Here is a 27572-nt window from a genome sequence, read left to right on the forward strand (position 1 = left end):
GTATCAACTATGACATATATTTGAAATCTATGACATGTTCCTGGATAGCACTTGGCAGCAGCTACCTAGAAAGGTATGTATGGAAGGATGATGAGGTCTCAATATCTGTGTCAGTATGTTGTGATAGATTAGTCATGTCTGCCTTGGGCTCAGAAGAGGCAAATGGGAGTATGTATGTTGTGCATTTTCTAAACATAGTGCTATGAAAATGTAAGTTAGCAGTTTTATCATTGCTCAGGAGGATGCTTCCCTGAATCTATTCAGATGAGATGAACTTCCCTAGACAGTGGTGTCTTTAGGCCTAGGGTACTGGTTTGCAGTTCCAGAGACCTAAGTTAGCACCAGTTGTTCAGGCCACAACTGAGGCCACTAAATTGCTTCCCTAAACCCTCCAGCACCAGATCGCTCTGTCCAGAGACTCCTCAAGTAAGGCTGGATGTCAGCATGTGACTCTCTCGCCAGACTGGTTGTGCTGGGGCTTGGAAACTCTGCTCTGTATGTAGAGAACAGACTAAAAGGAAGATTGAGAAGACAGCAATCATAGGCATCTCCTGTGTGACTTCTTTCCTCAGTTGTCTATCAGCCAGCTCAGAGCATTCACTCTTAGATTGTCTTATGAACGCAGGTCTCTTGGTGAAAGAGGGGGAGAAGCATCTTCTAACTCAGATGCTGAACTACTGGCCATTTGAACACTTTGCCTTTCAAGTCCATGCTTTCCCCCATACACACACATTAAAAGAAAATATAAAAAGATATATTTGTATATGTACACATATTTAATATACATATATGTATATGTAGAGAGAGATATCCATATCTATGTATCTACAAAAAATTTTCCCAGAATTGGAATCTTGGTGACTTCATCTTATGCTGGACAGAATTCTAGTGGCTGCACTTGTTCTTTTACTGGCAAGCTCCTACTCATTCTTTTTTTTTTTTTTTGAGACAGAGTCTCGCTCAGTCGCCCAGGCTGGAGTGCAGTGGCGTGATCTCGGCTCACTGCAAGCTCTGCCTCCTGGGTTCATGCTATTCTCTTGCCTCAGCCTCCTGAGTAGCTGGGACTACAGGTGCCTGGCACTGTGCCCAGCTAATTTTTTTGTATTTTTAGTAGAGACGGAGTTTCACCATGTTAACCAGGATGGTCTCGATCTCCTGACATCGTGATCCACTCGTCTCGGCCTCCCAGAGTGCTGGGATTGCAGGCGTGAGCCATCACGCCTGGCCTCCCCTTCTCAACATTTAGTACTCCCCTAAACATTCCTCTGAATTCTATATCACACCATTCTACTTTCTAGGGATCTGCCACAGCTCTCAACTGTCAGGTTTGGAAGGGGCCTTTAAAAGCCCCAATCTGATGAATGAATTGCTTCTGTAAAAACTAGTCAACAACCTCTATTAATTACTTCCTGTGATGGGCAGCTTACTACCTTTTCAGGCACTAGTTCTAATGGTGGAGAGTTGGAATCCTTCAAAAGCTCTTGTCTTAGATTCAGGCTGCTATAACAAAATACTAGACTGAGTGGCATATAAACAAAAGACATTTATTTCTTATGATTCTGGAGGCTGGAAGTCAAAGGCCAAGGTGCTGGCAGATTCTATGTCTTGGGAGGGCCCACTTCCTCATTCGCAGACAGCCATCTTTTCACTGTGTCCTTCCATGGTGGAAGGCATGATCAAGCTCTCTTGGGCCTGTTTTATAAGGGAACTAATCCTGTTCATGAGAGCTTTACCTTCATGACCTAATTATCTCCCAAAGGCCCCATCTCCAAACACCATTATGTTAGGGATTAAACCTGAATAGATGAATTTTGGGAGGACACAAACATTCAGACCACAGCAGCTCTTCTTTTATTAAGTCCTCCCCTTGGTAGTGTCTCTTCCCTGTAGGGCTACAAAGAACAATCCAATCTGGGGACAGTGTGAGCATCAAAATCAATTGAGGACAACAGTGGATTATAGCCACTAAATAAAATAGGAATCCACATGCCTATAATAATAAATAGATACATTTAAAAATAGATCTATCAATGGAGGAGAAGAGACGGCTGGACTCTACAGGAGAACGCTGACTGATAAAGGTAGAGGGAGTTGCAACTGTCTGGTAGATGGGAGTTAAGGCAAGAATCATCAACAGATGCTGAAATCTAGAAGGGAACATTTGAGGAGGAGCAGGATTTTTGCATAGTCTCAAAATATCTCTCTATTGATTGCTTATTAGCTGCAAGGGGAAACAAAGTAAGTACTAATTGAAGTATCCAGGTCACATCATGACTAGGTGATGAAAATTACATCACTGGTGAGGGACAGATGGACGTCATGTGCTTCCTGAGGTTATACCCTGAGAAGAACACAGCATCACTTATGTTGTATTCCAGTCAGGGATGGAAAACCTGAAACTAATCATGAGGAATCTCAGACAAATCCAAGTTGTGGAACATTCTATTAAAAAAAAAAAGAAAACTGGGCTATATTGTTCAAAAATGTGAATGCTGTGGAAGACAAAGGCTGAGAAACTGTTCCAGGATGAAGGAGACTAAAGAGATGTGACAACTAAAAGCACTATATAATCCTGAACTGTATCCTGTGCAGGGCAATAACATGGTCTAGAGGACATTTTTTAGTCAATTGGCAAAACTGGAATGTTGGAATTAAATCAATGTTAAATTGTCCGAATTTATAGCTGTACCACGGAAGACAATATCCTAGTTCTTTGGAAATAAACACTAAGCATAAGAAGCAAAGGGCATGATCCACGTGGCTTACTCTGAAATGACTCAGAAGAAAGATATGTGTGCCTTACAGATAAAGAGGAGGAGGGTAGGAGAGGGAGAAAGGAAAGGAGAATGGATGAGGTATATGAGAATTCTCTATACTATTCCTGTAACTTTTCTGTAAGTTTGAAGTTATATCAAAATGAAAAGTTAAAAAGAAAACATATCTAAATGAAGGCCCATCAAAATTTGCAAGCAGCAAGATTGTGCCTTTTAAGGGACAGCCCCTTTCTAGGCCCGGGAGGAATGTAGTGATGATGTCATGGTTAAGGATCCACTCCATCATGGGTCGGGTGCTAAGCCCCGATCTAGGACGGAGTGGGGATGGTGGGAAGGTGACAATCACAGAAAGATTCCTTAAGGAGCTTACCTATAAGCCAAGACTTCAGACTTTATTAAGAGTGAAACAGGCAAAGCAGTCAGGGAGGGCATTCCCAGCAGACAAAATAGTGTGTAGAGAGGAGAGCCAGAGGGCCAGCAAGGCAAAGTCGGGCAGGGCCACCAGGTATAAGGCAACGAATTCTGGGCTTTAGCCTAAGAACAAGGGCCGGTGGTTGAAGAGTTGATTTTTCAGGCTGGGAAGGGACATCAGATGTGTAACTTCAAGGAAAATCTTAAATGTTTTTTGTTTTGTTTTATTTTGAGACAGTCTCACTCTGTCACCCAGGCTGGAGTGCAGTGATACGAGATCGGCTCACTGAAGCCTCCGCCTCCCGGGTTCAAGCAATTCTCCCACCTCAGCCTCCCAAGTAGTTGGGATTACAGGCATGCACCATCATGCCCAGCTAATTTTTGTATTTTTAGTAGAGATAGGGTTTTGCCATATTGGCTAGGCTGGTCTGGAACTCCTGGCCTCAAGTGATCTGCCTGCCTCAGCCTCCAAAAGTGCTGGGATTATAGGTGTGAGCCACAAGCCTGGCCTTAAATGCTTTTTACATGCCCTGTTCTTAAGTCTTCATCTATCCCAGACACCCCTGGAGCTGGGCTTCCTAGATAGTGGGATTGTTTGGGACTTTTCTGTCGTCATCTTCTGTAAGGCAGAAAGTGGGCCTTTTGCTACTGCTCTTTAGGAGCCTTCCTTTGATGGCTAAGGTTAGATCTGTGTATTCAGCCTCTTGTTAGTGTGATTATCTTCTTGAGTCATGAGCTTCCCCAAGTTGACAATTGCCTGCCAGCCCACCACAGTGGCATCTCTGTGAATTATTAAGAAGGTTTATGAGGCCAGGATAAACAGCATGAATCAAGAGAGAGACAGGCCTCCCTCCTTTGCTTACGTTGCTGTCACTCAGGGAGGATGCCAGAAGAGTTTGGAGCAAGGGAAGCAGGGAGGGAGAGAGAAGGGGTAGGAGAAAAAGGGATAAGAATTGAGAGAGGAAGGAAAAGATGAACAAAGGAGGATTGGAGAAAAAGGGAGCAAAGGGAGAGAGAGAATTTCTTCTTAGAAGTGGGAAGACCTGATAGCAGCTTCTTTTCCACCACCATTTGGGCTGCCTCTGCATACAACCAGGAAATTCAGACAACATGTAGGACTATCCCTTCTTTCTGTTGATGTTCTACTACCATTATGTGACCCTCAGTAAGTCATTTGCATTTCTGGGGAGCCAGTTTTTGTCTCTTCCCATTGGCAGGATTGTTAACTGCCAGGGATGGTAAGTGCATAGATGCACAAGCTATATTGAAATGCTCTGAATCCTTTAATGAAGTCTTTTGAAAAGTAATAAGCTTGATGCCACTGTTCTTATTTTAAAAGTGCACTGATGCTTTCCAGGCACTAACTTGTCACCTTGCATGCAGGCAGGTTACTGCATTAGTGGGGCTAAGAAAGTCTTGAATACGCTGGGATAAATAAATTACCATTGGCACTTAAAGATGCCAGTTTTAATCACAGATGAGGACTTTGGGGATAAGTGCCTTTGTTTCTTTGATTATCTGCTTTTGGGATGCTGCCAAAGACCCCTTGCCCTGAGTTAATAAATTCATCTTTGAAGACCAAGCTCTTCCTTCTTACCAGCAGAATCAGAGCTGCTATTAGCACTCTAATTATTTATGACAACCATAGGAATTCCTGGGAATTTAAGTAAAGGAGAAGTATTTCAAGTATATGAAACCGGAAACTAGGAGGCCCAAAACTCATTTTGTAGTTTTATTATTTATTTTGAGATTGGATTAGTCATTTGATTCATCTCTTCCCATATACTCTTTAGAGTGGTTGTAATTAGGCTCTACCCCATCAGTTTATTTTGACTTATGTAAAATGGAAGTATTATGCTTGTAAGAGCCATGATATTTAAATTCAAAGAGCACCTGACTGGGTTTAGGTGACAGACCATGAAAAGGAATTAGATGAGAAATTAGACCAAGCCCTTTGGTTTCATTATTCAGGTGGCATATAAAGAATCTTTAAAATGTCCAAAATGACTTCTTAGGATCACAGTTAACCATCCTTTACTGTAATGAGCACTAATGACCTAATGCTGAACTAGGTATTGATCAGAATCCAATGACTTATGACTTTGGCCATCAACAGTATCCAGTTGTAAGACACCTTGATTGGCCTTGATTCTCAAAAGCCGCATATTTATTCTCTCCAATGTTGAGTGTCAAAATCCAAGGTCAGAGCTCATGCCTGCCATAATTTCCCATGTATGAAAGAATGCCATTTGTCAAGCGTTTGGTTTTTTTGGTCTTTAGTATGTACATCTGTATTACAAGTGGAAGGATAGCTGCCTGAAAATAGGCAGCCATTCTTGATTCATCTCAATGCTCAAGAATCAAGATTTCTTGATTCATTGAGATATTCGAAGACTCATTTCTTAGTTCCACTCAACAAGTATTTATTGTGTGGCTCCTGTATACCAGACACTGTGCTAAGCTCTGGGGTGAAGGTAGGAAACGAAGCAGATAAGAATCTCTGTTCTTATGAAGTTTACATGCTAGTGATATATTCTGGCTCATTATATTTTCTGATAAACAGAAGAACAAACACCCATGAGTGATTTCATTCAGTGGTCGCCTTGTTTGTGGTTTTCATAGCACCTCTTTTGGGAGCAAGGCTTTCTATGATGTCTATCCTAGTGTTCTTATATTAAGAGGAGTTGAGAAAATGCAATTAGATCTCTGAAGATTGGGATTTTCCCAGGTGGGTCATAAACCTTAACATCTATTACTTCTGGCAAGTTCTAAAAAGAGGTGTAGATTAGACTGAATATACACTAGCCAGTCTGTCTTATGGTGATCAGATTTTTAAACAATTTTCTGCCACTCGCTTGCTTCTTAATTTTCACTTCTCTCTCAAGATAGAAACAGAGAAAAAATAAATTCAATTTGAGATAATGGTTCAGGTTTCTAAAATCTTGGAGGCTTGGGACAATGTTATTCTATTATCTTTTTTAGACAGTTTCCAATGGCTTTTCTCTTCGTGGAAGTTTTAGATATCATATTTATTAAAATATGACATGATTTTATTTGGGGAATTCAATTTTGTGAGCAGTTATTAAGCTCTAAGGATACAGATGTGAAACATAAACTATACACGTCTGCCAGGCTCTCACAGCATAGCTGGGGGAAACAAGAAAAGGAGAAGTTATGTATTGGATGATGAAGAACAAAACAGAGGCAGGTAGAGGGTGCTGTGAGAACAGAGGCCTGAGTATGTCTTACCTTCTGTGGGTGAGGACATAGGAATGCAGAGGGAGCTTATAAAGGTTTCAAGAGGAGGCTAACCCTTAGTTCTTTACTATGGAGTCCTAGCTAAGTTTCCAAACTTGGAGATATCAAAAAGAAAATTTTTATGTATAATACATATTACTGGGTTAATAGTTCTACCATTTGGAAAATACTTACTATGTATTGGGCACCATGCTGAGCATTTTACTGACATCATCTAATTCTCATTGCTTCTCTGGTGAAGCAGGTAGTATTAACTGTGTTTTATAGATGAGGCAACTGTGACCCAAAGAGATTGAGTGACATGTCTGATGTCACATGCTAAAAAACTCTGCAGCTGGAATTCACGCTAACATATCTTTGCCTCCAAAGACAGTGCTCTAACCACTATGCTTACTGCCTTTCTTGTGCTGCTGTATTCTCAAACACAGTGTCTCCATAGATACCTTGGACTGCGTCGTGCCAGGGACTCCTCCATACTTACGATGAACTGCATTCACCCTGGGAAGCTGGGCCAATCCTCCTTTGTATTAGTACTTGATTTCCTGTGAATGCAATGCAGCCTCTTTTTATCACTTCTCTAAGTAGCTGGTTGATATGACTTCACACATGTGTGTCCCTTGATCTAATTTGGACTTACTGTGTGGCATTGGTCAAGTCACATAGTGAGAAAGTGATAAAGTCTCACTTTCTCATTTTCCCCATTTGCCACTGCTTTGGGAATAGTTATTAGGACAAACAAAAGCAATATTGGTCTGGCCAAAGATAGAGTGAGATGCTTTCATTTGTGGCCTTTGTCCCTGGGAGCTGAGTTGTAGCTGGACTGATCCACTCTGAACTATTCTGTCTTTTGTGACAGTTGTGTTTGCCTTTCCAAGAGCCTAAAGCACAATCACAACTCACTCTCTTTCCCAGTCTCCAAGCATTTCCACGATGCCCCATCACTCCAAGACTGTCATCGATGCAGTTGTCTCTGTTTTAGATGACGACCTTGCCCCAGCTGTCCCTGGAGGACGGCAGCTCGATGAGTAAGTCCTGAAGCTCGCTAGATGTGTCTCAGTATTTCACATGCCTACACTGATTGGACAAACCCTGATGTGGGCCTTAGGACTTGGTTGCCTCAAGTGTCCTGAACATCACTACTGAAAGTGTCTCTCTGGTGATTTACTTTTCTGACTTGTGTTTCCTTTTTCAGCAAATGAAAAGATTGAAGACATCAATGGCTGTCCGAAGAACAGATCCCAAATGGTAAGTGGTGCATAGGTAGCAAATGTTTGAGTTCTGTCAGTAAGCCCTGCCTCTAAATGATATTGGCCATCTTGAAAACATTCATACCAGATGCTTTACTCCAGGGGATTATATTAATAAACTCACAGCTATTTCCAAGTAACCGTGTTCTGCTTTTCTGACATTTGTTGGCATTTATTGAAAAATGGCTGTGATTTTTATGTAGATTGTGAGACAGTTAAAGTGAAATATTGTCCTTGCTCTTAGACACAAATTATGCAGAACTGGTACAAACATACACATGTTTAGTACTTGAACTGTTATGACTCGTTCTGCTTCCTCAAAGACCCACATCAGTGTGTGTTTGTGTGTGGAGCTGAGGCATGGATGAGGTGATGGTATCTTACTAATCAGAAACTGGAGCATGTGGTCAGATTGCCTTTAAAGGTTAGAATGATGTGAAATCAGAACTGTGACGGGAAATGTGAAATGTGCAGTCACATCTGAAGCTTTTCAACATAACCTTTGCAAGTGATATTCTCTCTGGCATGATACATTTAAGCTCTGATATTATAGCTTTATACATAACCCCCCAAACTAATCTTTTAAAAATCTGTTCTTTTTCTTATTGCATGTCCTGCACATAATCTTTGAATTAAAATTTCTGGTCATTGTTGAGTTCAGAAAACATCAGCTTAGTTTTTTACTTCAAAACACATTTCAAGCATGAATATTTACCAAAAAAAAATATGTTTTCAGTGTCTGTTAAGATAACACTAATAACCTACTTAAAACATGAAGGTGGCAACTTAAGGACAACTATTTTTTGCTGGACATTCGCTTCCAGAAATCTAAATAAAAAAAAAAAAAAGGCATAATTTGCTTCTCTAACCCCATCCTACCTCCTTTGAGTAGGCACAGTTTGATAGGTCTCATATCAGAATAAACCAAAATGATTGGCATTCCTTGGGTTTACTGTTTAGTTTTCTGAATTGTTATCCCAGTGACTTGGGCAAATAGGCAGCCTTTTCAGCTGGCTTTGTTTTTCGTGCACAAAAAACTTTTTTTTAATAAAGATGTCAGTGTATATATGGAAGGGGAGTCATTTTCCAGTTTATATTCTGAAAAAGTTTTTGTTGTTGTTGTTCCACTGAAGGTTTTCTTTCTTTTTGATCCAAAGACCAACCACTCCTTACATAGGAAAGTCCCCAGGCTGACATCTCATGGCTGCTTTGACTTTTGGAAAAACTGGGCTGCTATTTTTGCTGCAGCTACTGCAGCTGTCTAGGGTATTAATAATTGAGAAAATTTGGATGATAGAAGACTTAATTTTAGTGCAGGCATGCTACACATGTAGTCCCATCTTCATATGAAACAGATGCATTATTTCTCTCCAGGATAGATACTGATGCAATTGCCCCAGCCCATTATAATGTGCATGTAGAACTGGTATGTGGAAATCGTCAACCTTTTATTCTATTTGGTGCACCTGTATTCTAAGCACCTTCTGTTGGAGGTTTTGCTTGTTGTTAGAGTCTACTTCCAAGCTTATACAGATTGAGTAGCCCTAATCTGAAATATTTGGGACCAGAAATGTTTTGGATTTTGGAATATTTGCATTATATTTACAGCATCCCAAATCTGAAAATCCAAAGTGTTTCACTGAGCACTTTCCTTGAGCCTCATGTCATGCTCAAAAAGTTTCGGATTTTGGAGTATTTTAGATTTTTAGATTTGAGATGCTCAACCGGTAATATTGTCACTTCAGATTCTTCTTTGCAAATTTATATGCAAATAAGTTACTTATAAATACTACCATAGCACCAATGCAGTGTTGCAGTTTCTCCATAACTCTTTCAGCCATGCCAGTGCTATATTGTTTTGTTTTTGTTTTTGTGTGTGTGAACTGTGTTTTTTTTTTTTTTTTTTTTTTTTTAAGAACACAAGAATAGAAAATCCTATAATTGTCTGTGATAATTAGTTCCAACTTAGGGGTGGGGAGGCAGACACAGTCTTGTGGTAAGCCTAGCAGAGAATAGTTCAGCGTACAGGATGTGAGTCCAGAAAAATGTGAGAACCTCTGCCACAGTTATTCTATTCTGTAGGAAATAAGTAGGATGATGGTAAGGACAATAGGATCTTTGTTCTTTTTTTTTTTTGAGACGGAGTCTCGCTCTGTCGCCCAGGCTGGAGTGCAGTGGCCGGATCTCAGCTCACTGCAAGCTCCGCCTCCCGGGTTTACGCCATTCTCCTGCCTCAGCCTCCTGAGTAGCTGGAACTACAGGCACCCGCCACCGTGCCCGGCTAGTTTTTTGTATTTTTTAGTAGAGACGGGGTTTCACCGTTAGCCAGGATGGTCTCGATCTCCTGACCTCGTGATCCGCCCGTCTCGGCCTCCCAAAGTGCTGGGATTACAGGCTTGAGCCACCGCACCCGGCCTAGGATCTTTGTTCTTGCCCCTACATCACAAAACAATGACAAGTTCATAAGGCAGAACTCACTAGATCACACAGGAAGTTCTTTCGAAAGACAGGCATGGGTGATTTTCTGGCTAATAGGACACCTGTGTGCACACAAGCATATTTTGCTCAAGTATAATTTGAGAATATAGCATAGGGTATGAGCCACTGTTTCTAGATTCCTAGGTGGTTAACCTTCTAATTAGACTTTATATGGGTGGCCAATAATAAACAATGGTTGTTTGCTAAATATTGCCTGTTTGGAGGATACCAAAGGAGGTGATATGTAGAAAGCATGGCGGCAGGAAGATGACACACAATGAGATGAGAACTTGGGAAGTGTATCCTGTTAGGAGGGTAATGGGCTCTGCCAGAAAAAAAGAAAATCAGCATAGAGTTAATGTGGTCACTCCCTAAGAAAACAGATAGAGCACTTTTAGGGTCCTTTAATAATGGAGACAAAAGCAGTTTTATTTCAGAGCAGGAATGGAGTGGGTGCTATTTCAGTTTTCAATGGGTCACTTCGTATCCTCAGCTAAAGGGTAGGTTAAGAGCATGAGCTTTGTAGGAGGAGCAAGTCCTGAAAGAAGGCACCTTTTTCTCCCTCCCTTCACTCTTCCTAACCCACTAGGCTGTCCAGCTGCTCCGTTCTCTGCTCTAACTCCTGCGGTCTTCCCAGAGGATAGGGAAGTGAAAGCAGACATTTGTGGAATATGGCTTAGAGGATTCCAGGGGCAGCAGTGCATAATCATAATGGGCTTGGCATTGTGTACTTTTAGACTGTCAATCTGCAAGCAGTCACAGAGTGCCTGCTAATGCCAGGTGCTGGGCTAGGCCAAGCTGGATACACAGGTGACCAAGATGTGATCCCTGCCCTCAAAGAACTCAGATGAGTGGGCAAGAGACCAGAGAACAATTAGAACAATAGACAACTGCAGCTGCTCCCACAGACATCTGTGCATGGCACAGTGGGGACCTATTCTACCCCCAGGACAAGGAAGGTTCCAAAATAACTTCTAAAGGGTCAGTCTTGAAAGGCCAGAGAGTTCACCACAAGAGACGATGGGTGGAACAGGATTCCAAGTGGAGACAGCCAGGCATGGAACCCATTTCTGGAGAATGGGTTTACCTGAGGATATCATGGATCCCACAGAGGAAGGTTTTACAAACATTCATTGATGGTACCAAATTGCCACGAACTTTGTCTGGTGAGGCTCTTCTAGCCCCTCGGCAACATCAACTCCTCGTCCTGCTGTGCCTAGGGTGAAAGGAGGGGCATGGAAGAGCCCAGAGTACAACAGACTCATAGGCACAGGGGTCTTTTCAGAGCTGGGATAAGCCTTCTGTACGCTTCATCACACAGATTCCTACATCTGGGGGAGAAACCTCAGAACAGAGTTTTCTAAAGCAAAAAATTCAAGGTCATCAATTCCTGTGGACAGAAGTTCAGCCATGAAATTTGGGAAACGGAAACACAACCCAGTTGGAAGCAGCTGTCAATATTTTTATAGCAGCACTAATGTGCATCTACACAGTTCTTTAAGGCTTATGAGACTATGACACATTCAGTCCTCCTGACTGCTGTGGGCTGGCGTAACAGTCACACCTTTTGGGTGAGAAACCGAGATGCCATCTCCAGGATGCAAGCCTGATGCTTTTCCATCAGCATTTGTAACCCTCAGTGCCGCCCTCCTCTTGGCCTTCATAAAATGACACCAGGACTGTAACCCAAAGGCAGAGAGGCTCAGCAGTGGCTTCCCTTTCCTGGAGCAAGCCCAGCCTTGGCTTGTTTTTAAGGAGCCCTTTGCCCTGTTTCAGTCTGACCCAGATGCTTTTGGGGCCAAATTCTTGGAGATGGAGCTTTAGAGACAACACTCCCACCCCATTCCCTCTCCCCCACCAAATTCATCCCCTTGGCCCTTAAATAAGTTTGTGTGTGTGCGTCAGAGCTGGTTAAAATGTTTTGTCTATTTAACATTGCCATGGCAACCAAGGGGCATCTCTTTGGCTTTCAAGTGGTGTGTTCAGCAGAGTTATGTGTTAGTGTGGAAGGAAAAACATTGCTTGGAGGTTAGCCAGCGGGTGCTGGGGCGGACCTGCTTCCCAATTTGAACTCACTGTACTCAAGACATTGGGGGCATTGGCTCACTTTGGAGCCTGGGAATAACCAGTGGCAGGGGGTGGTTTTCTTTTTTCATCATAATTATTTTAAGCAGCTTGCCTCTCTGTTGTTGATGAGGAGAAGTGCAAAGTTAGGGAGGCTTGCTTGCCTTTTCAGCAAAAAAGCTCCAGGCCTGCTTTCCCCTTTAGCTGATCTTGAGCCTGGGGTCAGCTGAGCCTCCCAGCACTGAGCCTCTGCTTCCTCTGGGCTCTTCAAGGAGTCTTCCTGCCTTCTTCCCTCAGTGCATCTAGACTGAGGGCCAGCCTGAACTTGGGGACCAGCCAGGCCAGGTTTCCAATTCCTTTTCTGCTATTCTGCAGCCTTGAGTTAATTACTTAACTGTTTGAAGCCTCATATTTCCTTTTCTATGAAGTGGGGTTGATAATAATACATACCTCATAAAGTTTTCATGAAGACTAATGAGGCAATGAAAATGATAATAATGGATAATAATAATTAAAGTGATAAAATACAACCGAAGCTTACAGTGTTTGCCTTGTGCTAAGCACCATTCTAAGTGCTTTACAAATACAGCATGTCCCCTTAGTTCATCCTCCCAATAGCCCTTTGATGCTGGTGATCTTATTATCCCTATTCTCCTGGCATAGAATCAGCACTCAATATATGGCAGTTGCTGTGATAATGAAGATTTCTTTCAGTGGTCATTCATGTTTTGGGGGACATGGAACCCTTTGGAAATCTGAGAACCCTTCAGAAATCTTCTAGCGCTCTCCTCCCTAGATTGCACTTACCCCAGAATTTTGCATACAACCTGAGCAGATCATGAACCCCAGAGGCCAGCTCATGTATGCCCTGGGGCTCCATAGACCCCAGGTTTGGTGCCCCTGCTGCGTAGGGCACTGCTCTGCTTCTTGTCCTGTCCTTTCAGGAGCTCTATGGAAAATGCCCGCACTGGAGTTCCTAAGACAGTAGGAATCTACACTTAGGCACAGAGAAGGGCTAGGCAGTGATTTTCTAACTTCTATTCCATAAGCAGAACCCCTCATTTTCCCAAATAAAAGCTATGGAACCCCATATATAAGTGATAAAAGCTGCTATAAGTAGGGATAGGTAACCCAGGACAGGCCCACCATAGCTGCCCCTTTGCAGGAGGCCAGCACCTGGGGAGATGCAGTGGGATAGAGCCTAGGAAGGAACTTGGCAGCATCAGGTTTCTGCTCTGCTCCTGGCTCCGGCCCTCCTTTCTCTGGTCCTCCTCAGTCTCTTTTCTGTGAAAAGACACAGTCAGATTAGGTCTCACTTACCTCTGACCTCTACAGGGCATCACAGCTGAGAGCAAGGGCTGGGAAGGCCAATTGCTTGTAACCCAGGCATGTCCCTTAGGCTCTAAGGGAACCAGTTCCTATAACAGAGGTAGTAACAGTACCTGCCCCACAGGGTTGTTTTAAGACTTCTGTGGGACAATCTACATGAAGTGCTGGCACGTTGCTGGCCACAGAGTTGCTGGCTTCAGCAGATGTTAGCTCTTTTGATGATTTTTCAAGGGACTTAAGTATTTGTTAAAAAAAGCAGACATGCTTCGGGAACAGCCAACCCTGCTTTTGGGTGGGGGCTTGTTTAATGGGGTTTGAATTCATCTGTATACCTACATCTCTCTGAATGATAGCACTGGACTCAAAGGAAACTCCTGAGAGATCTCATGTCACAGAGCAGGGTGGTCAGTCTCACTCAGTCCCATCATAAGTGGCCCTGGATAATCCACTTGGCCTTAGCACTTCACTTCCTTCTATGAGAAATGTGGAAGAGAACAATACCTCACAGGGTTGCCATGAGATTTTAATGAACTAACATTTACTGAGTACTCACTATGTACCAGACTATGTGCTGAGAGCCTACTTAATCACTCAGAACAGCCCTATGATAAAGATGCAGTTATTGTCTATATGTTGTACATGGGGACTGAGGATTTAAAAGGTTGCTCTTGGTCCCAGATTATTTACCTAGGCAGAGGCAGAGTTGGAGCTCGAACCCAAGTCTATTTTCAGAGATAGGGTGTTTACCTCTGTGACAGAGAAGGGGTATCAAAAATAGTCTCCACCTCACCAAACCTTGTTCTCCTTAATTTTCATCTGCCAATACAGCAGAACCAGTTAGGCTTAGCTGAGAGTTAGCAAAAAGGGAGGAGACGGAATATTTCTGGAAAGGGCCTGAGTTGACCTGCTGATGGGAACATGAAAGCTGAAACGGGCAGGTGGCCCCTTGTGAAAGGCAGCTCCTTGAGTTGGCCTCGAAGAGCCCTGGCGCCAGGTACCTCTGGCTACATTCTCTCCAGAATCTCCTGGGCCAGGAGAAGGCCATCTGCAGTGGGATCAGGTTTCCAGACCCAGTGACCTTGAGCCCTCCCAACAGCTGCCAGAAAGCCGGCCACATGCCTGGGGAGTGTCTGAGATCCTTGGGCAGCTGAGTTGCCTCTTCCCTGGGCCTTTGGCCTATTTTTACACGGCCCTAAGGGCACACACATGTTGCAGAACCAAGAAGGAATGAAGAAAAGTCCGTAGGCCACTTAGAATTTAAAGCAAAGTAGCAAGAGCTCAGGCCCAACATCAGCAGGAAGCATGCACTGCTTCCCGCCCAGGGTGGCACATACACACTATCACTTTTGTGTGTTGGCCATCGTTCATTGTCTTTCAAAGGTGGCAACAACCTCCACGTCTGTCTCTCTCTTCAGTCATGCCTGTCTAAAACTGTCACTGTGTTCCCATTTCCTTCTCCATACTCTTGAGCACAGAATAGAAGATCCTTTAAGATCTGATTACCATCCTCTCCTGCCACTGGGTCACTCAAACTCTATGCCCCAGCAAGACCAGATACCTTGCAGTATGCCAAAGAGGCCTCGTATTCTCATGCCTTTGTACTTTGATAATGTACAAAGTACTTATTTACAGACAAAGTACTGTCCAGTCTGCTAGGAGTGACCTCCCGCTTGCCCCTTCCTGGGCAGTGTGACCTTTAATATTCAGGTCACTTGTTTCCTCAAGGTGTTGACATAATGAGGTGCCTGTCATCTTTTGTGTCCCCAAGTGTCCTGTGCCTGCCTTTAGCATAACACACTCTCTTGTGGTTGTCTGTTTACTCATCTTCCTGAAGGAGATACCGTGTCTTTCACTTGAGTATCCCAAGCATCTGTCATTTTGGTGAATGGCATGTGGTCAGCATTTAGTAAATACAGGATGGGTAGATGGACAGACAGAAAGACCAAGGAGGGAGCTGACCTGAATGTGTGTGTGTGTGACTAGAGGATTGTAACATACAATTATTCTGATTTCATTATCTACAGCTGAGCAGTGCTTTGAGCACTCAGTATTAATTTGGAAGTTCTTTATAGGATTTAAAAAATAGATATGTAGCACTGTTCTAGAAGTGTCTTTCCCTAATTCTTTTCTTCCTCAGTTTATCCAGAGGACCCAAATAGAACATTGTAATTACTCTCAGGAATTGTGGTTAATTTTTAGTTTGTTGAGTTTTTTGTGTTGCTTGAGGTGAGCATATTTAAGCACCCTTACAACCACCAGTTTGTTAATGTTGATAACAAAAACGATGATAAGGTACTGTTCTAAGTGCCTTACATGTTTTAACTCATTTTATTCTTATAACAGTCCCCTAGAATGAGGAATATATTTTATCCATTCCATTAAAAAGAATGGAGTACTTAGACCTTGTGCCACTTGATGTGCTCTGCCAGGGGCCAGCTATGGGTTGTGATAAAGAACCTCTCATTCTTTCCCTCACACTGTAGTGCCTTTGTCCCTGACTTTCCACCATGCTTTTATTTAATAAAGTACAGCAAACCCTCAGACTGGGTACTGGTTTAGATATTTTATCTGTATTGACTGATTTTATCTTCCTAAAACTCTATGAGAGCATATACAATTATTATTGTCATTTGACAGATGAGGAAACAGAGAGCAGTTGAGTAACCTGCCCAAGGTCACACAGCTAGTAAGTGGCAAGCTGGGGTTTGTTTGCTGGAAGCCTGGCTTGAGAGTCTACTCCCTTAACTGTTACACTATTCTACATGTAAAGAAATTGATTAAAGAAGAAAAAAAAGACTCACTATGACATGGAAAGGCAAACATTCTATTTGTAACCCTAGCCCCTCATCTAGGCAGAGGCTCAGGATGCGACGACATTCTATTGTGGGAAGGAGATGTGAGATAAGAAGAATAAGCATGGGCTCTGGGATCAGGCAGACCTGGGTTCCACATACGAGCATGTGTGCTGGGCAAGTTAATTTAATTTCTCTGAGTCTGTCTTCTTATCTGGAAAAGGATAATGATGGAAGCTACCTTCTAGGGTTGTTGTGAGGGGGGTATAAAAGGCATCTGGTTTCGTCTTGGCTCACAGTGAGTGCACATGAGAAGGTCATTCCCTGCTCTGTTTACAAGTCACATATTTTCTAACTATGGTACATCAAAAGATTTCTTCATATTCAAAAAGTACGCCCTCAGTGGGGTAGCTGAATAATGTCAACCCATCCCCCCCAACAATGTTCACATCCTAATCCCCAGAACCTGTGAATATGTTATCTTACCTGATGAGACACTTTGCAAATGTGGTTAAGGATTCTGAGATGGGATAATGATCCTGGATTATCTGGACAGGCCCAATGTGATTACAAGGGTTCTTGTAAGAGAGACAGGAAGGTGAGAGAGAGGTGACAATGGAAGTTAAGTTGGAGAGAGAGATTGGAAGTTGCTAAGTTGCAGGCTTTAAAGGTGGAAGAAGGGGCCATGAGCAAGGAATGCAGGTGACCTCCACAAGCTGGAAAAGGAAAAAGAAACAGATTCTCCTCTAGAGCTTCCAGAATGGATGCAGCCCTGCCAAATCCTAGGTTTTAGCCCACTGAGACTGATTTTGGACTTCTGACCTCCAGAACTGTAGGATAATACATTTGTATTGTTTTAAGCCATTAAGTTTGTGGTTCATTTATTGCAGCAGCAATAAGAAACTAATACACTGGGATTCATGCAAAATAACTCTTGCTGTATCAGAGAGTAAGCTATTTGGATTTTACAGCATAGGCTCATTTTGCTGTAAATGTGGGTTCCTTGGATTTCTGAGTTTACTGGAAGGTGCTTCTATGGTTAGAACTCTTCAGAAGGGAGCTTGCTGCATCAGTCCATTCAGAGCACATCGCTGTAGGGAAGCATGTGGAGGACAGAGACCCACAGCTTTTTATTTCTAGCACTGTGTCCACTTTGTGGGCTGATAGACATACTGAACTGTCATGAGAGAGGCAAGTGCATCTCATCTCAGTAATTAGAAGTGAATATTATATCTTCTGGACCTCTTTGCCAATGTAAACTCACAAGTAGGTACTTTGTCCCCGCAAGTAACATATGTTTGTCTTGTTAATTAACATAACATTTAAGCAAATGTTAGGAATTTACCATATTTTATATGCTATTTAATAACATCAAAGCTTTGAAATGTGAATAGTTTTTTTTTTTAAATCTCTTACAGTTCAGTAAAAATATCCATATTCTCAGCACCTGGCATAGGCCTAGGTATGTTAGAAGTGCTCAGCTAATGTTTCTCAGATGAGAAAGCTAAACAGTAAGTGGTCCAACAATCCAGGAGTTTCAGAGAGAATGGAGTGATGTGACACATCACATTTTAATATTTTGAATGCACTGTGTAAGTTTAAGTGCTCTCAAGAAATGTGAGATTCAGTCTCTTCACTCACAATTTTATATTTTAACTCAGTTATAAAGGTAAATAAAAAGACACCAAAATAACAGATTATTTACATTAATAAGGGAAATGGTGTTTGGGTTGAATGGTGTTTGGGTGTCGGAGTGTTTGAACACTCCGATAGCAGTGTTCAAACTTTATGTGTGAGAAGTACCTGGAGAGATTATTAAAACAGATTGCTGGACCCCACCCCCAGAGTTTCTGATTTGGTATGCCTAGGGAGGAGCTGGGGAATTTGCATTTTTGACAGTCTCCCAGGTGCTGATGATATTACTGCTCTGGTGACCACACTTTGCCAAGCATGACACGTTGTCTCTGAGTTAAGTAACAAAGCCTCTTTGCTGGGATATGACTGAGCAAACATGCATTTAAATACATATTAGTTTGTAAAGTTGTTTGCAGTTTGAAAAGTTAATATGAGGGAATCCTTTTGCTTTTTTGGAAAGGTGAGGATGCCTTTAAGCTGGTCCAACCCGTGGCCCACAGGCTGCCTGCGGCCCAGGATGGCTTTGAATGCACCTCAACACAAAATTGTAAACTCTCTTAAAACATCATGAGATCTTTGTTTTTGCGACTTTTTTAAATCTCATCAGCTATTGTTAGTGTATTTTACGTGTGACCCAAGACAATTCTTCTTTTTGCAATGTGGCCCAGGGAAGTCAAAAGTGTGGGCATTCCTGCTTTGTACATTCTTTTTTCTTAGAACTATTGTAAGTTCCAAATTGATATGATCTGAACTGTGCACGTGGTCATGATCTGATTGGAGTTTGAGATGCCTTCTGTATCCCCTTCCAGCTCACTTAACCTCTGTAACTTTTTTTTCCACTGAATGTTTGGGGTGATAATTCTTTAGCATAATGGGCTTAAATGCCTGTATCCCCACTACACATTAACTTCTTTGAGGACAGTAGTCGCATCTGTCCATTTGCTCACACTGCTTAGCAATCTCGTAGATGCTCACTCAGTGAATGTTTAATGAAGAAATTCCCAACACACCTGCATTGGGACTGAAGTGTTGTGAGTGGGAACATGGTATACTCAGGAAGGTTAAAGAATGTAGCAAATGTGAGGCTGACCGAGGTTGGGGCTGGGGGAAGGAAAACATAGCTACATATCTGAGCAGAAAGAGAAATTGGATGGTGATTTATAACTGTGTGGATTGTGGTTTATATAAAAGCCATCTGGGCCTCATGCTTGGATCCACCTCCCTGCATATGTCTTCACGGAGTTCTTATGTTTCAGCCTAGCATCAAAGGGGTGTTTTTTTGTATATGTGTTCTTTTTTTAAAAATTTTGCCATGAAGTGGAACTTAGCAAGGAATTCCCATTTGCACTTTGTAAGGTATGATTAGCCTATGGCATCTGCATGTTGGGAACTGGTCAGGTCAGTGGACAAATGCCAGTGTGCTCACTTCAGAAAGTAGAGAATGGTGGCCAAAAGGCTAAGTTGAGGTGCTTCTAAAACAAAAACTGAACAGATGCCAACAGTTAGATAAAAATCAATATATTTCATTAAAGTTGATCTTTTGTGGATTGGCATGCAACAGGCAAAAAATTGACTATAACTGGGTAGCAGCTGCCCCCTTTAGGTAGGTGTGGGCTGTTGGTCACAATCTCCACCATTCCCTATTGTCTTATACCTAACCCCTTTTACTCATTTGTTACCGGCCTATCCCCCTGCACACATTTGAGGTTTTTGATCCCTAAATGATTGTATTCTCATAAGTTTCCTGAGCTTCCTCAGGAATCCTAAGCACTGGCATATGGTAGCTTGAGAGATCTCTGTTTTGGGAGCATTTTGATTTGGAAATAAGGCCTATAAACGTTTATATTGATTTAAATTATTCTTGCTCCTGAAGATTTAAAATACTACAGAAGAACCTAAATGTCTTCCCTAAGGAAGTTACTTCTTCCTCTGTGAAGTGTCCTTTCTAAAATGTAAAGGTTAGATTTAGTTTGGAGGGACTGATTACTTATTGCCTTGTTGCACTGCTGAAGTCAGAGGGCAGGAAAAATGACCAAGAAAGGGGTGATGTTTCTCCTCAGCTCTGGCAAAGCACTTGCTGTTTGGTTGTTAATGCCCCATGTTTGCACAGGACTTCGTAGCTTACAAAACATTTCCTATTGTGTTCAAATTCTAACTCTGCTGTTTAACAGCTGTGACTTAGGAAGGCTATTAAACACCCTGTGCCTCCATCTCCCCTTCTGAAAAATGATAATATCTTTCTTATCTAGTGTGGATTAAAAAAATAAAAATTAACTGAAATAATAATGTATGAGACAGAATTTAGCCCAGTACTTCATGTTTCGTAAGAATGCAAATATTAGTTTCTGGCAATGTCTCTGTACGGCTTTCAAGAAAGGAATAATTATCCCCATTTTACTGAAGGAAAAACTGAAGCTTAAGGAAATTAAGTACCTTGCCCAAGGTGGCCAAGGAGCCCTAAGAAGTCCAAGATTCCCTGGACTTTCCATCTGGTCATTTGAAATCCTTAATTCCCCTTTCTACCCTTGAAATCTCCTCTTAGTAGTAGCTCCAATAATGATGAAACTTTGAGATGAGTTGACTTTTCCTATTTCAGTAGCTTTCATGGGTGAGAGGGCTCCCACAGTGGTGGGAACATGGTACCAGTTACACAGAGTTGGATGTCGGGGGGAGAACCTGTCCACAATTTAATCTCATATACTTTCCCCTGAAGGAATATGAAGCAAGAAGAAAGGGGCATGCATTCCAGGTTTCCACTAAGGGACTACTCGTGCATACCTTTAGTGGGAGGTTTTCTGAAGTGAGTCAACTTGGCATTAAAGTATTCCTCAGGCCCCCTTCTGTTTCTCCAAGGAGATTGTACAGAAGAAACCCTAACCAGACCAAAGGGCCTTTCATGGTTAGCCTTTGGATAGGGTGTTTCTTCCAACTTGGTCTTTTCATCTACATACATTGTATAACCAGTCGTGTGAGACTCCTTTGAGAGGGATTTGCCGAGATTTTATTTGAGTTTCAGAATTTGTTGGTTGCCTCCTTTTATGAATGATTATCAAGTGCTCTCTCTTTATGATTACCCAGCAGTTTAATTTTAGCCTTTGGGGTGGGTGGAGGGAACCTTCCTGATATGTGGATATATAGATAGAACCATATGGAATGACCAATATTTAACCATTTTTTACCTACAAAAATGGCAATTTTATCTGGTTCAACCAAAGATTTGGCAAGGATGTAAATAGTAACAGAGATTAGCATTCTATGACAACTTAAAAGTTATCACTTTTTCTTCACAGGTACATTAGGTATCTTGTGGCCTTGGAAAGCTCAAGGATATCCTGTAATGGAATCTTTCCTTGTCTAGTTTGCTCTCCTCTTTCAGTGGATTTTGGTCATGCCTCTGACATTGTGGCTGTGGCAGTAGGAAGTATGCAGAGTGGAGAATTAGTTATTATATGCTTAATTATTTTTAATTTCATAATTCCTAATTGGCTGGCATGTAGCTCTTTGCCTTTATCGCAGATTTTAGAATTTGAAACTATTGGCCAAATCATTTCTTAGTATAAAATATTTTGTGTATTCCTTGCAAAATTCCCCCAAATTATATATTCACAATCATTAGTGATCTAAGGATTCAGGTGCAACTCCTTAGCCATGCCTACAACTAGCTTTTGAAATAAAAAATAGATTGAGGTAATGTATGTGGAAGTTTCTAGTATTGTGCCTGACATGTAATAATCACCCACTGATTGCTAGCAGAATTTGAAATTAGAGTGGAAACAATGGTGATTTGGGGTTAAATTTCTCATACGCATTAACACAAATAGGGTGTACTATAAAGGCAGAGAATAGCAGACCATGGCCTTCATTCTAGCCATCATCAGAGTAGGTAAGCAAAGTCCTGCAGGACTCTGAATTGAGTATTAACACATTCAAATGTATTTGCTTGGCTTCGTTTCCTGCTTATGGATGCCACCAGGACAGGTCTTACATTTAAGTACATACTATCCTTGGAATTTCAGGAAATACATGGATTGACTGTTCATGAACAACCAGAAGAACCATAAGCTGCCAATAGTGGCAAATTGGCTGAGGCACAAAGCACAAAGCTGACTTACACAGGCTGGTGTGAGGGAACTGGTACCAAGCTGAGGAGTGAGTTTCACTCTTGGCCTTCCTCTACAGATTTTTCCATTACCATATTCCTTTATATCTACTTATTTTGTGGGTATAACGATGTGGTCTAGTGATCTTCCGAAACTGAAGATTCACTGCACTCTAGAGACATATCTACTCCTGAATTTCAAGGATTTGCTGTCTTATTTAATTTTGCATTTATATTCTGCTACCGCTTGAAGATTCTATGGTGGCTTATGGGTTTAAGCATGTAATATGGCAAAGGTACCAAAAAAAAATCCAGACCTTTTTAAAAGAGCATAGTGAGTAAGTGTCAGGCTTTTGAGTAGGTGCCTTGATAAGAATAAGTTGTCCCTTAACGTATTTGTGACTGTATGTTTAGTGGAGTGATTGTTTACTTAAAGTCAACTATTGCCCAGGAGACTAGCTGCTCCTTGAGGGAAGGACCACACTGTCTTGTCTGCCTGCGTTATCTGCCCATTGAATAGGACTGAGAAGAGAGTAGATGCTCAGTCTGTATTTTCAAGGAATGAACGAGACTGTCAGGTTCCAGGTAATTGCACTGGGTGAAATCTCCAACAAGTGTCTGTAATCCCATTCTGTCTACCTCTGTTGTGTGTCTTGGGGGACTGGAAGTCAGGATTTTTTTCTTAAAGTTTGAGTCCAAGTTTATGTCTTCCTCTGTGGGTAAAACCAATGTTTTCTGCAAAAACTATTTGATTTTTAAAAAGTAGAATTGATATATGTATACACTGTATAATGATTTCCACAGTCAAAATAATTGATACGTCTATTACCATGCATGCTGTACCTTAGATCTCTAGAACTTGTTCATTTTAAAACTGAAAGTTGATACCTTTTGACTACCATCTTTCCATTTCCCCCATCCACCAGCCACTGGTAAACCACTGTTCTGCTCTCTGCTTCTATGAATTCAGCTTTTTATAATCTCACATTTAAACAAGATCACGCAGGATTTGTCTTTCTGTACCTAGATTATTTCACCTAGCATCGTGTCCTTCAGGCCCATCCATGTTGTTGTGAATGGCAGGATTTCCCTCCTTTATTATGGCTGAATAATATTTTATTGTGTGCATATACCACATTTTCTGTATCCGTTTATCCTTTGATGCATTGCACACTTAGATTATTTTCCTAACCTGGTAATTGTGAATAGTGCTGCAGTAAACATGAGTCCCTAAATTAAAAGGAGCTGGGTGAGGCAATAAAGCAGGAGGAGAAGCAGTCTGACATGGGGACTCATAAACTGTGTCCAGCCCCTGATTCCCACATTCTTAAGCTTTCCTGTTTCAAAGCCACCATGAGAGCTTGAACTGGCTTGCTGTAAACGTTAATGCTTGAATGGCCAAATATCTCTTTGAAATGCCGATTTCCTTTCCTTTTGACAGTGGTAGTTCTTATGGTAGTTCTATTTTTAAGTTTTTGAGGAACTTCCATACTGTTTTTCATAATGGACTGTTGACTCTCCTTAACGAAAACTATTTGCCTAAAAGGTCTTAGGGTTTCTCATGTAACTCAATAGAAGAAACTTGGACCACAAAGTTGTTTGGATAGATAGTTGTGGTTCTGGCAGGGTAAAAATGAATGCTAGTGACAAATTATGTATTTGTAGAAAGGCTGTACTAGTGTCACATAATTTAACAAGTCTGAGTGTCTCACACTTCAAAATGATCTTTCACTTTCAGGAAATGCTACTGGTATGAAAATTCTGCCATTATGAAATTACATGAAGAATGAGCCCTTTTAGAGCTCTGAATATGTGAAGTTCCAGATCATTGACATATATCCACCCACCCAATCCTCTCAGTAATGGTGGGAGATAGATATCAGCATTTCATGTTACAGATGACAAATCTAAGGCTTGAAGCAGTTAATAATTTTCTCAGCGTCTTGTGGGCATCTGTCAGGGAGCCAGAACCAGGTATGGAGGAGTCCAAAGTCATGTTCTTTTAAACAGATATTGTCACCTAATAATTGTGGGCAAGAGGTAATGTGGGAAGCCAATGGCAGTCCCTTCTGTCGTGGCGTGAATTTGTTTATCAGCAACTTTTCAAGAAAGAGTTGTGGAGAAGTAAGCATGACATCAGGTTATGGAGAGGGCCTAGATTCCTGGAGAGCTGTGCTTGAAAGGAAAGCCTGGAAGAGGAAACAGAAAGCAGATAAGCCTGTTCCATTCTCTGTTTCACCAGGGGCCAACCCAAGACACAACTTTGGAATGTCCTGTCCTTAGAACTATTGCCCAGGGCCACTCATGCCTAAAATTACAACACAGTAACAAAAACTACCAGTTGTTGGGCACATATTAAACATCACAAATATATCCTCTTGTCTAATGACAACCACCACCCTGGGGGGTAGGTGTTATGATGCCCATTTTATAGATCAGGACACTGGGGTAACTTGCTGAACATCATAATTCAGTAAATGCCAGAAACAAGATTTGAATCCAGACTTGTCAGAACCTAAAGCCTGTATTACATCCTCTAAATATCACTTCTTAGCCCTAATCATTCTCCTTTTGTGTTTGTGTCCAGCTTCTAGCTTGAAGTCCTTGACTTGGAGCAGTGATTCCTTTTGGAAGTGCTAGGAAGTTTTAAAGAGAGTTACTCTGAAATTGTAGCAGGAGAAAGGAGATACAGAATGGGATACTGATTGAATGTATACAAAGGTATCCTTGGGCCTTTCTGACAACACTGGTCACCAGTGGAATTTTTCCTCTTGTAGGGTCTACCATCTCTAAAAGAGAACAGAGTTCAACCATAAGAGTTTCTTATGGGAACCTCCAGAGTAAGGATAGACTTCTAGAACTTTAGCTACAACTCCCCTCCCAGGTTTCTTTCTTTGTTTCAAGGGAAAAATTGAGAAGTCAGAAAATAATAGGAAAATTTATTCTAGGCACTTGGAAGCAAAGTGGAAAAAGACAGTCACTGGAGGAATTTGAGAATCTTGCTTTCAATTTTTTCTCTAGAGATAATTTTCTTTGTATCCATATGGACTTGCCCATTTGCTGTAAAGCAGAGAGACTCCTAAAAAGTTTTTTAAAAAGGCAATTTTTGACAACATCTTGGAAAGCTGAAGTTATAAATATTATAAACAGTATGGTGGATAACACTGCCAAATTAAAAGGAGCTGGGCAAGGCAATAAAGCAGGAGGAGAAGCAGTCTGACATGGGGACTCATAAGCTGTGTCCAGCCTCTGATTCCCACATTCTTAAGCTTTCCTGTTTCAAAGCCACCATGAGAGCTTGATCTGGCTTGCTGTAAAGGTAATAATACTTGAATGGTCAAAGCTGGGACAGAGTCATGGAGCCCCTCTTGTGACTGGACAAAGTTGGCTTTCTTTATACATCAGCCTGTGTGGCTTACACAAGGGCAGGCCCTGATGCTCCCGAATATTTCCATGCCCAGGAGAACTGGAAGCACCACCATGTGTTTCCCTCATTTCTGAGGTCCCCTTCTAAAATTAAAAGTATAGTGTCAGGACCCCGCAAGCTCTGCCCTATGGGGTTGTGCATCTCCAGGACCACACTATGCTCCATGAGACATGCGATCTTGTGAGTTTGCTAGGCCCCCCACACTGATACAGGTGGACCAAAAAAAAAAAAAAAAAGTTGGGTAAATCATGCGTAAAGTGGTGGCCTCTAGGAGTATAGAGGAAAGAGACAGATAACACTGCAAGACAGACATTTAGGAGGGCATCTCCCCAAAGTTCATTTTGCTTTTTGGCTTTATTTCATGGTTTTCTTCTTCTTTTTTCCCCTTGGAAAGAGACAGAGGAAGGGGTATTAGAAGGATATGGAGACCACTTAGATATGGAACAGACATTTCCAGTACATGTGACCACAGATGTTGATATCTGCCTCCCATCCCTCCCCTTCTTTGTGACCAGCCCAGAAGCCTCTGGAACCCTACCTTGAGGCCCCTGTTTGACTCATCCCTAACATGAAACAATCCATCCTCCAGCTTTCAGATAGGAAGGACTTGGCTGGGTTGCTACTGCCATGGTAATGGGGCAGGTGGAGGTACTGACAAGACTTCCCAAGGAATGAAAAGACCCTTGCCTTTGCTCCTTCTCCATGTCAACTCCTTTGTGTGGTCAACATGCCCCAATGTGGCCCTGTTTGCGCTTGCTCAAGGGACCTCTCATTGCCCTTCTCCCTTGCCCACCATGCTCCAGCCATTATGACTTTTTTTGGGTTCCCAGAATGTGGTATATTGCATCCTGTATGGAGTCTTTTAGCTTTGGATTCCCTGGTAAGTTCTTATTCTCCCCACTGTTGGTGCCTGGCTAATTCTTTAGATCTCAGCACAAATTTCCCTTCATTCCTTCAGTCAACAAATATTATTGATATTATGTGCTGCACCCTATCCTAGGTGCTTGGGGCTACATCAGTGAACAAAGCAGACAAAAAACCCTATCTGTGGACCTACATGCTGCCTCTTCCTTAAGATATTCTTGTCTGTTACCCACCGCCTGGCCCTGCTGCACCCAGAGGCTAGATTAGGTCTTTCTTCCTGTATACACGTTTCCAACACTCTTCTCTTTCATGGTAACCATAACAGCTTGTCATCGTGTACTTATTTGTGCATTCTTTATTTAATGCTGGTTTCCCTATGTTAGACTGTAGGTTCTACAAGGTTGGGGATTATGTCTGTCTTATTTACCACTATATACTCAACACCAGCACATTGGTTGACACCCAGTAGGTGCTGAGTAAATAGGGATGAAGGAATAGATAAATGAATGGATGACAATTATTTTTGATGGCAAATAGCAATATCAGGTATGAGGGTCCCACCCACTTCTGGGAGGAAGTTGTTTGAGTTGACATATGAGTTTCATGAAGAAGCTACATTGTGCTTCCAGAGTCACCAGAACTGGCAGATTCTCACTTAGCCTTTCCTGGGGTCTAAAGCTCTTACTGCCTAAGCTTTAGGCATTTCATGATTTACAAAAATGGTAGTGACCATGCCTGACTTTAATGAAGCAGCTGTTTGCCTCTCCTTCCAGACTGGAGATTTCCCAAGGGGCTTGGTGAGAAACTGTTATACCATAAGAACTACAGTTCCATTTATTTGGTATGCCCAGAATGTCATCTTCCCCTAGGCTGTGGTAGCACCCATAGAGATGGTCTTCGTTTGCATTAATCATTTTCATGCGCTTTGCACTCAGCCACACTGGCATTCAGAGAAAAATGCTGCCATGACAACTGCCACAACAGATGGTATTTGATCAGTCTCTAAGCTACCAGGGAGATATATAGCAGTGCTTCCGAGGTTTGCATATTTTACGTTATCAGGAGACCCAAGTCCAGCCTTAATCATGATTGAAATGCAAAGTTTTCCATTTGTTTCTTATCTCCTGATTCTCTTTCCAGTTGTTTGGCATTTGTTTTGATTTTTCTAACTCCCTAGCTCTCCTGGGTGGGGAA

At 41.9% G+C, this 27572-nt stretch overlaps 1 protein-coding gene across 4 annotated transcripts in view; it reads left to right on the top strand.

Annotated features, from left to right (window-relative positions):
- NAV2 (neuron navigator 2) overlaps positions 1 to 27572 on the top strand; it is a 767943-nt gene that overhangs the window by 481663 nt on the left and 258708 nt on the right. For all 4 annotated transcript variants that reach the window (XM_011937488.1, XM_011937486.1, XM_011937487.1 and 1 more), the window contains exon 3: positions 7636 to 7688. In XM_011937488.1, coding sequence (XP_011792878.1) covers positions 7636 to 7688 — 53 coding nt within the window. The remainder of the gene's footprint in view (positions 1 to 7635; positions 7689 to 27572) is intronic.

The sequence above is a fragment of the Colobus angolensis genome, unplaced genomic scaffold (genome assembly GCF_000951035.1).
Source record: "Colobus angolensis palliatus isolate OR3802 unplaced genomic scaffold, Cang.pa_1.0 Scaffold164, whole genome shotgun sequence".
Taxonomy (NCBI): domain Eukaryota; kingdom Metazoa; phylum Chordata; class Mammalia; order Primates; family Cercopithecidae; genus Colobus; species Colobus angolensis.